Source organism: Triticum aestivum, chromosome 3A, assembly GCF_018294505.1.
Source record: "Triticum aestivum cultivar Chinese Spring chromosome 3A, IWGSC CS RefSeq v2.1, whole genome shotgun sequence".
Lineage (NCBI taxonomy): Eukaryota > Viridiplantae > Streptophyta > Magnoliopsida > Poales > Poaceae > Triticum > Triticum aestivum.
The window spans coordinates 608,555,265-608,564,902 of NC_057800.1; the positions used below are offsets into that span (position 1 = coordinate 608,555,265).

Below are 9,638 nucleotides of genomic sequence, written 5' to 3' on the forward strand. Positions count from 1 at the left end.
GATTACTAGTAGAAAGAGTCGCGGAGCTGCCAAGGAAGTCAAACGGCAGTCCAGTCAGGTGTCAAGCCCGATCGCCTTGAGCAATCAACACAGCTCAGCCAGCAGCACTGCCGCTGGTCCACGAGCACGCCCCGTCCCCGTCTCTGCTGCCCGTGCGGCCCAAGACGATGGTTCGCCGAAACTTCCGCGCCCCCTCCGTGCACCCGACCCACCACGTACGCCTCCGCACCGCCCGTCGCAGGCCATCCAGCTGCGCGTGAGCTCACCCCGCGGACGGACGTGGACGGGGCGCACCACGCAGCCGGGCCACGCCCGCGTGGCTGGGTGTCGACACTTCGCCGCGGACCAGGCCGTAGGGCTAGGCCGATCCCGCGCCTCTCAAAAACGCCACTCCGCCTCCATTCTCCCCCATTTATCCTCCCCCGTCGCGCCCCCTCCCCGCGCTCGCTCGCACAACTCGTCTGGCCGCCACCTCCCTCGGGTCGCGACGCCACGCAGGTACGCGCCGTCGGAGCTCGTCGGCAGATCCCCGATGTCTGTCTCTACTCGTCAGTGCCGAGTCGAATCGGCCGTCGCGTGGATTCCGCGCTGATCTCCTTCTGTTTTTGCGCATCTGCCAGGTGGGAGATTGGAATATCTGTCTGCCTTAACTGCATGCTCTGCGGCGGCGGCGGCGGCGTATCGATGGTCATGGACGCCGCGCTGCGCGACTGGTGCGGGCCGCTGCCCGGCGGATCCAAGCTGCCAGCCTACCCCCAAATCCCCGACGGGTTCACCGCGGAGGAGCTCGAGTCGCTGCTGCTCTTCCCGTCCGACGGCGCCGACGCGGCCGCCTGCCCGAATGCCGCCGCGGCGCCGCCCCTGCTCCCTTCCCCGGCCGCCTCCGCCGACAGCGCGTCGCCGCCGCCACCGAGAGACGCCTCGGGCTCGGCCTCTTCGCCGGCTGCGGCGGCGGCGGGCCAGGCGCATCCGCAGCCGGACGACTCGGAGGTGTTCTCGGACATTGTTCTGGGCTACATCAACCGCATGCTCATGGCCGAGGACATCGACGAGAAGTTCGACCACTACCCGGCCCACCCCGCGCTGCTCGCCGCCGAGAAGCCCTTCCTCGAGATCCTCGCCGACCAGCCGCCCTGCTCCGGCGGCAGCACGGTCGAGAGCCCCGACGGCAGCAGCGTCACCACCAACTCCTTCAACAGCCACGGCTCCTGCAACTGTGCCGCGCCTTCCGGTGGTGGCCTCGGCGCCATGCAGGCGCCGCCCGCTCTCGAGTTCCCCACGGCGGAGTTCCTGCAGCCGCCGCAGTTCTACCAGGATCTGAGCCCCGAGAGCTGCGTGGTGGAAGCTGGCGGTGCATGGCCGCCGTACGACGCCATGGAATTCAACCCTCTTCCTGACGCGTTGCTCTCGCAGTCGTCGTCCTTCGCGTCTTCAAATGGCAGCAGCGTTGCATTTTCAGAGGGCTTCGAGCCGTGGCTCAGCACGGCGGGTGCTGTGCCTGATGCTGCCTTGAGCGATTTTGTTCTGCAGAGCCAACAAGCAGCGCAGTTCAGCCGAGGATTTGAAGAGGCCAGCAGATTTCTGCCTCAAGAGAGCAAGCTTGTGATTGACGTCGACAGTTTACCGTCAGTTTGGGTTAAAGAAGATAAGAAGGTTGTGGAGGTCAAGAAAGAGAAAGCTGATTCTGAAGTAGCTATTCACCGAGGAAAGAAGCATTTCTACGGTGACGACTTGGATGCAGATGAAGTGAGATGCTGCAAGCATTCAGCGCCCGTTGTCGACGCGGATCACCTTGTGCGGGAGATGATGGACAAGGTCTTGCTATGCAACGGCGAGACATGCTCTAGAGGTGTCAAGGAACTGCGTGAGGCCCTACAGCACGATGTGGCAGCTCATTCAGGTGGCGCCCATGGCAAAGGGTCTGGCCATGGCAAGGGCCGTGGCAAGAAACAGGTCAAACAACCCAAGAAGGAGGTGGTTGACTTGGAGACTCTCCTCATCCATTGTGCGCAGTCGGTTTCCATTGATGACCGGCGGAGTGCAACCGATCTCCTGAAGCAAATCAGGCAGCATGCATCTGCTACTGGCGATGGTGACCAGCGTTTGGCACACTGCTTTGCCAATGGCCTTGAGGCGAGGCTTGCTGGTAATGGAAGTCAGATATACAAGTTACATACCATATCACGGTTTGCATGCACTGATGTGCTGAAAGCCTACCAACTGTACTTAGCAGCTTGCCCATTCAAGAAGATCTCTCATTACTTTGCCAATCAAACCATTATGAATGCTGTGGAGAAAGCCAAGAAAGTTCACATTGTCGACTTCGGTGTATACTATGGCTTTCAGTGGCCATGTCTCATTCAACGGCTAAGTAAAAGGCTTGGAGGCCCCCCAGAACTTCGGATCACAGCAATAGACACACCTCAGCCTGGTTTTCGCCCAGCAGAGCGCATCGAGGAGATTGGAAGATATCTAAGTGATTATGCTCAGACCTTCAAAGTCCCTTTCAAATACCATGGCATCGCATCTCAATTTGAGGCTGTTAGGGTAGAGGATCTCCACATTGAGAAGGACGAGATTCTGATTGTCAACAGCATGTTCAGGTTCAAGACTCTGATGGATGAGAGCGTGGTAGCTGAGAGTCCAAGGAACATGGTATTGAACACAATAAGGAAGATGAAGCCACATGTGTTCATTCATGGGGTCACTAATGGATCCTACAATGCACCATTCTTCGTCTCACGCTTCCGTGAGGCATTGTTCCAGTTCTCTGCTCACTTCGACATGTTGGAGGCTAACATTCCCAGGGATAATGAGGAGAGGCTGCTCATTGAGTCAACTATTTTCAGTCGGGAGGCAATTAATGTCATATCTTGTGAGGGAATGGAGAGGATGGAGAGGCCAGAGACCTACAAGCAGTGGCAGGTGCGGAATCAGAGGGCTGGGTTCAAGCAGCTCCCGCTGGACCCGGAAATCATGAAGCGTGCACGGGAGAAGGTGAAGTGCTACCACAAGAATTTCATCATCGACGAGGACAACAGGTGGTTACTACAAGGATGGAAGGGGCGTATCCTGTACGCGCTCTCAACATGGAAGGCGAATCCCCAATCCTCCTAGCTTCTGTAAATGGTGACCTGTTCATATTTTTGGACTCTAGAGCTGATTGTTCCTGGCCAACAACCTATTAGTAGGTAAAAATGCTATTTGAACCGGCACCAAAGAGACAACCATTTGTTCACCAGTGACATGGTTCATTTGTTTGTTGATGCAGATGATGAACCTGATTACTCTCCTGTAGCATCTGCCTGTTGTATGTGCTGCCTATGCACGGTTAGTTTTCACAGGAACAGTTAGCATTTTTGGTGGGCAGGCTACTTATGTTTAGATGTAGCATATAGGTTCTTCTTGCATGGTCAGTCTTGTATTATATTCGTTCTTCCAGAGTACAATTCAGTAATGTTTCAAGTAACGTCTCAGCCAGTAATGGTCAGCCTTTTTCATTTGCTTGATTCAAATTGTAAATACACCTTGTCTTGATTTCCAACATGTAAAGAATGCCTCTCTGCATTGCAAGCTCATGCGCCCATATATCCCTCTACTGTTTGGTCTTTCGTGCTTATCTCATTAATCTTGTTTTACATGCTGCACATTGCTATCAGTCACCAGTAGTTGGTTTCATTTCCCGGATGGTGATACAATGTAACTGGTCACTTAAATGTGACTCTGCTGTTGTACCTAACGAATAATGTTTGAGATAAGTAAAATGAAATACAAAATCCCAGTCCGTTGAGTGACATAGCCATTGGCTGAATTTTTTGCCCTTTCACTTATTGTGCTGTGAAAAGTGCTTTAGTGTTGGTTCCTATGATACATTTGGACCCAGATCAAATGACGTGTTTTATGAAACAATTAGATCGAATCATTTAAAGTTGATGTTTTGTTTTCGAATGGCAAGTTGATACTCCCTCCGTAAAGAAATGTAAGAGCGTTTAGATCTTATTGAAAGCTCATATAGGCCAGCAAACTGGGTTCTTGAGCTTTGTAGCCACAACTCATTTTCCAGTCTGCCTTGTCTTTTTCAGTTGCCTGTCCAGTGTCCACATTCAGAAACACACCTCGTCCTGAACTGCAACAAAAGAGAAGTTCTACCGGCATTCCTGTCTGTTAGTTTGCTTGCTTATCCATCGCTCATCTTTTTGCTGCTTTTGAGTTTTGAGCCTGGCGAATTAACAGACGAACCACCAACAGGTGCTACACAACCACGGCCACATAAATACGTACATGATGGAGCAGGAGACGTGTATGCCACAGCTCCGGACGTGTACCCAGGCCCTGGGCATCTAGAAGAACATGGCCGGCAACGTGTGAAACTATTGGACATGACAGATGGCGCGATTGATCCTCCTGATGCTGCTGCAACTGGCTGAAACCGATCGCCCGCCATGGACATCGCTTTCCCCTGAAAATCAGACCAAAGTTTAGGCAACCTCCTTTTTTGCCGTATGCACGGTCGATTCCTCATGCACCGGGGAGATGGCAGAAAAGATTGGGCCAAAGAAGAATCTAGACACGCCTGCACCTGCATTGCAAGGAAGAAACACCTCAAAGCTGCAACAGCGATGGTAGTAGATACTTCGCAGATGCTGCGGGGAACCTACGCCTTATCGGAGGCCAGAGCCGGAGGAGCTACAAGTCTAGAGAAGTCTGTGATAAACCCATGGATACAAATTACAATTACAGTCCAACACAACACCGCGACGGTGACCGCTGAAAGTTACCGTGAAAGGTACCTCAGCTCCGCGATAACAATTACAGACAAAAGGCATGTCGTGCTCATCGCGAGTGACCGGAGATAAAATGTGTCAAATTGCCAGTGACTGGAGTGCAAGATATGCCGTTCACACCAGGTCATCAGGCTGGCAAGGTTCGCCGAACCTGATCTGTGGGGCTGGAGTGGAGCAGTTCGTGGCCTGGCTGCGATCGAGGCACGCGCGGGCGAATCGGACGGAAGATACCTGAATATTATACTGCTCCCGCTAGATTCGGTAGGATCAAGCGGGATGCAAGGGCGCAGCCGCCGCAGATTTTATTCGATCGTGCAGCGAGATGGCGGTGGGCTTTGTTAAAGTAATCCGGTGTCACGGTGTAAAGGACAGGTTAGGCGTCATATGCGGGAACAGTGTTTCGCCTAGTCGTTCGTCCATCCTGTGCGCGGTCGTCATGTGAGGCAGAGACCTGGGAGATCTGGAAAGGATTGATTATGTTATCGACGAGCCGAATCTGAAACATAGGAGCGCAACTTGTGGTCTCGTCAGTAGAAAATGGCATAGCTAGACTCGCTTCAGTGTATAGTTTTTCTTTTCTTCGAACGATCAGAGGGCCGAACTGCAGTTTGGTTGTGCACTGCAGTTTGGTTGTGCTCTGAACCTGCAAACGTTCCTCTGCTATGTAGGAGCGAATATTCGAACAGTTGAGTAATGAAATCCTTTTAACCCCGCAGAGAAAAGAGGACGCCTTTTTTTGGAGACAAGCAGAACAGTTTTTTTAGCACGGCACAACAGTTTCAATGTAATTTTGTTTTCAAGGTTCTAATGTACTTTTTTTTAGAATCGGCTCTAATGTACTACTAAGCCCACCTTTCCTGGTTCACGGGCTTGCACGCGACTTGGACCGTGCAACGTTCAAACATCCACCACAGGCTTTTTTTGGGAACGGTTCTCAGTTGGGCTGTATTAACCACAGGGCCCGTGGGCTAAAAACTTCATGCTCACAAAATAAATATTTTGATATTTTCCCGTGCAATTGTTCACATCATTGTTTATTCAAGTATCAAAAACATCTTCATCAGAAAGTGGTGAAAAAAATGGGAAAAAGAATCGTAAGAAAGTCAGCTATGAACGGGCTAAACACACTAAAATCTCCCGCGGGAGAAAACAATCGCAGATTGGCGAGCAAATCAAAATGAGGAGGCGCAAATTAAACATCAGCCGTGATGAAGTCCATTCAGCATTTGGGCATGTCAGACGGCGGCGGGAGCAGCTTCTGGCTCGGCTTGCTGCCGTCCTGCACCTGCCACGCCATTCTCAGACCCCACGTCGTGTGCACCTCCAAATGACAATGCATGAACCATACACCTGCACATGCATACACAACAACAGCAGCGGCACACATGAATATCTCACAAATTTATTGGTTCTTAGGGCATTGTATAGAATCGTGTTTACCTGGGTTGTCAGCAAGGAAGCGAATGGCCACCCACCCGCCCGCCGGCACGCCGACGGTGTTCCGCTCGACGGGGTCGACGAGGTTGAACTTGTCCGGGTCGTTCACGGCGTCGTAGTTGCCGAACCCTTGCCCGACCACGAAGAAGTTGAAGCCGTGGAGGTGAAGCGGGTGGCTCTCGATGCCGAGGATGCTCGTGTCCTGCATCACCAGCTCCACCGACGTGTTGAACGACAGCGCGAGGAGCTTGGTCCCGGTGGCCACGTGCGTGTTGTTCGGCGGCGTCCCCGTGTAGTTGAACGGCGACAGGGGCATGGCCGGGAAGTTGGCCGCGTAGACGCCGCTGGTGAGGCCGGTGAAGTGCGACTGCAGCAGCGCCATGGACGGGAGCACGAGGGAGACGTTGTTGACGGCCGCCGCGAACTGCGTGCCGTTGGGCCCCTGGCAAGTCATGTTCTTGGGGCATGGCAGTGTGCCCAGCCCAATCGTGAAGAAGAACCGCCTGTCCACCGACTGCGGCACGGCCGCCGGGTACTGCTTTGTGGCGAGGCTGCGGAGCTTGGTCGTGAAGTTGGTGACGAAGTTGGTGTCGTTGAAGTACGGCAGCATCGGCTTGAAGATCGGCAAGGCCTTGTCGAAGCTCGACGCGGAGGGTGAGCCGGGGTTGTGGTACTCGAGGATGCCGGCGACGGTGGAGTTGTCGAAGGTGCCGGGCCTGATGGTGGAGTAGGGTCTGGCGAACATGTAGAAGTTGGCGCGGGGGTAGGCCGGCTTGGTGGCGAGCAGGACGTTGGTGGTCTGGCCCGGGGAGATGACCAGGGTCCTCACGGTGAAGGGCATGACGTAGACGGCGTCGACCTCGACGACGGTGAGCGTGTGGTTGGCCACGGAGAAGAATAGCTCGTCGTTGAGCGCGGCGTTGATGAGGCGCAGCAGGTACGTCTTCCCGGGCTCCACCTTGAGCTTGAACGTGTCTGCATGCGTTCGTGTACATGCATGCACGGCAACTAGTTAGTCGATTAGCGTATGTAGTATTTTACAGAATCTATCTAGGACCGAAAACGACTTGCACAGTCCAATTCCAAGGTGTAGCGTGAGTGCGTAGCTAATGTTTTGTTTAGCACATAGCACGGGCCAGCCCCAACAGCATTCAATCGCTAAGGCGCACCAAATGTTAGGTCAGGCATCGATCACCGGGGGGTTATGGTGATGGTAACATTGCAATGACCTAAACAACTTATGCACCATTCCCTTTCCGTTTCGAGGAAGTAACACTGAAATCTTGCTCGATGCACTTTTCGTTGGTGATTTTGATTGGTAAACCTCCTGGCGTACTTGCCTATGGTGATTACGTCAGTACAAGACCGAAAAATGCATCGGAAGCACAAACTGTCTGCAAACGCTTTTATTTTTTATCTGTTTGGCTATTTTCATATCAGCTCTACGTTTTGCACAGTAAATTTCTGCAGGCCATGAACAGGCTGGGTAAAACGCAGCACGCACGTACCCTTGGCAGAGCAGTTGTAGAGCGGCCCGGGAAGGCCGTTGATCGTGAACGCGTCGGAGATGTTGGGGGCTCCGCCCACCTTGAGGGCCGTGCTGACTATGGCCTCGGTGTCCGACAACCACCATTCACCTGCACCATCCAAGACAAAAGCCAACTTTTACGATCAAAATCACAATTAAGTTAATCTCGACCAGCAGCAACATTTCAATGGCAGCAGCACTGACCGAAGATGACGGGCGTGAGCTCCTTGTGCGGCGCGGGGAAGGGGTAGGGGACGCCGAGCTTGGGGAGGATGACGATGGCGCCGTAGACGGTGGAGCGGAACCAGGAGATGTGCGCGTGCCACCACAGCGTGCCGCGCTGCGCGGTGATGGTGAACTTGTACACGTACGTCTGGCCCTTCTGGATCGGGCACTGCGTCACGTACGCCGGTCCGTCCGCCCAGCCGGTGCGCATCTGCCGGATGCCGTGCCTGCGACGACGACGACGACGACGCGTGAGTGAACAAAAAAGCTTCGTGCATGCGGAGATGGTCGGGTTGTCTGCTCCGGCGACGGCGGAACAAACTCAAGCTTAAAAGTCAGGGAATGTGGGTCGGTGGGTCGTACCAGTGGATTGACATGTTGTGCGCGACGTGGTTGGTGACGCGGACGTGCACGCGATCGCCTTCCCTCGCGATGAGCTCCGGCCCCGGGAACTGCCCGTTCACCGTCACGATGCTCTTGGTGGCGCACAGCCTCGTCACGTTCGCCATTTGAATCTGCACATGATTTAATCAACAAGGCCTTCAAGTTTCAACAACAACGTACACCACCTGCAGACAATTAAGCACAGCATGCATGCGTCCATGCACTAGCTAGCTATTGGACGTGGACATACATTGAAATCGTAGTGCCGGGTGATGCCGTGCGCCTGGACGACGAGCAACGTCAGGGCTGCCACGAGGAGAGAGCAGTGAAGGCCGGAAGAGATAGTCATGGCCATGGTAGCGTCTTGGCTAGCTTTGGGCTAGCCACTCTATATATGGTCTTGAGCTCTCGTGGAGAGAGCAGAGGACCAGGTGAGGATGCAGGACGGACTGAATGGATGTGTGGAACTGGCGCTCGAGTTTATTTGTATATATAGGGTGTGTGTGTGTGTGTCAAGCCGGCACACCAACCACCACCGCGCCATTAGTTCGGGGGCTGTACATGCACGGCCATTGGTGATTGGTGGGATACGCAGCTTAGGCGGCAATTCTCGTTTGGTGATTCGGTGGATGAGCCATCAGCGCCGGAGCTCGATGGAGCAAGCGCGAGCTGGAGGGCTCTAGCTTTGGAGTGTGGCTAAAGCCAGCCACCGGCGGGCAGCTAGCCATGCACGCATATCCATCTGTTTTTGACCATGTTCTTGGAGTAGCATGCAAACGATCGATCTATCATCGACAGTGGTTTGATCTGCATGCTTGCGTGGTCACGTACCACTACAGCGTGCGCGTTTCAAATCCGGTGCAAAAAGGGAGAAGTGAGAGGTAAAAGCTAGGGTCTAGGGATTGCTAAAAGCAAGTTGTTGCCGTGGTAAATCGGTTGCGACGGAGGGAGGGAAGAACGACGGCTGAGAAATCCAAATCACCCGGAAACCTTCCGTGCCCTGTACTACATCTCGAAAAGGAAATGGAAAATATCTGGGCCTGACTTGCCTGTCGAAATGTCGAGTCAATATAATGTAGTGGGGCCCTAGCAGACCCCCCTGTACTTGGTTATTTCTTGCTGAGTTCCTTGAGAGATTGATGAATTCTGAGAGGCAATAGCATTATGGGGCAAAAGAAAATGTGCGAGACTGACAGACCAGTTGCCAAGATCAGCTAGATAAGGTGTAATCATGGCATAATATAGCTTCATGCCCACAATTGATTAGGTTTCACTCCATA

General features: G+C 53.6%; 2 protein-coding genes across 3 annotated transcripts; one reads left to right on the forward strand and one right to left on the reverse strand.

Moving 5' to 3' along the window:
• The first annotated feature begins 297 nt into the window (after nt 1-297).
• Nucleotides 298-3,469, forward strand: LOC123062560 (scarecrow-like protein 9). Of its 2 annotated transcripts, XR_006429771.1 has the most exons (3): nt 298-498; nt 621-3,191; nt 3,272-3,469. XR_006429771.1 is itself a non-coding variant. In XM_044486140.1 (2 exons), exon 2 carries the CDS (start codon nt 655-657, stop codon nt 3,115-3,117), a length of 2,463 nt encoding a protein of 820 aa, XP_044342075.1. In that variant the 5' UTR covers nt 298-498; nt 621-654; the 3' UTR covers nt 3,118-3,469. The 2 variants fall into 2 exon arrangements, 1 of the variants encoding a protein (XP_044342075.1); XM_044486140.1 differs by having other exon boundaries at nt 621-3,469.
• Nucleotides 3,470-5,760: 2,291 nt separating this feature from the next.
• Nucleotides 5,761-8,822, reverse strand: LOC123062561 (laccase-4). Its single transcript, XM_044486141.1, has 6 exons — nt 8,609-8,822; nt 8,338-8,489; nt 7,954-8,201; nt 7,730-7,858; nt 6,225-7,196; nt 5,761-6,134 (listed from the first exon to the last, which is right to left on the reverse strand). The coding sequence occupies exons 1-6, from the start codon at nt 8,711-8,713 to the stop codon at nt 6,004-6,006; spliced, it is 1,737 nt and encodes a 578-aa protein (XP_044342076.1). The 5' UTR covers nt 8,714-8,822; the 3' UTR covers nt 5,761-6,003.
• Nucleotides 8,823-9,638: the final 816 nt, after the last annotated feature.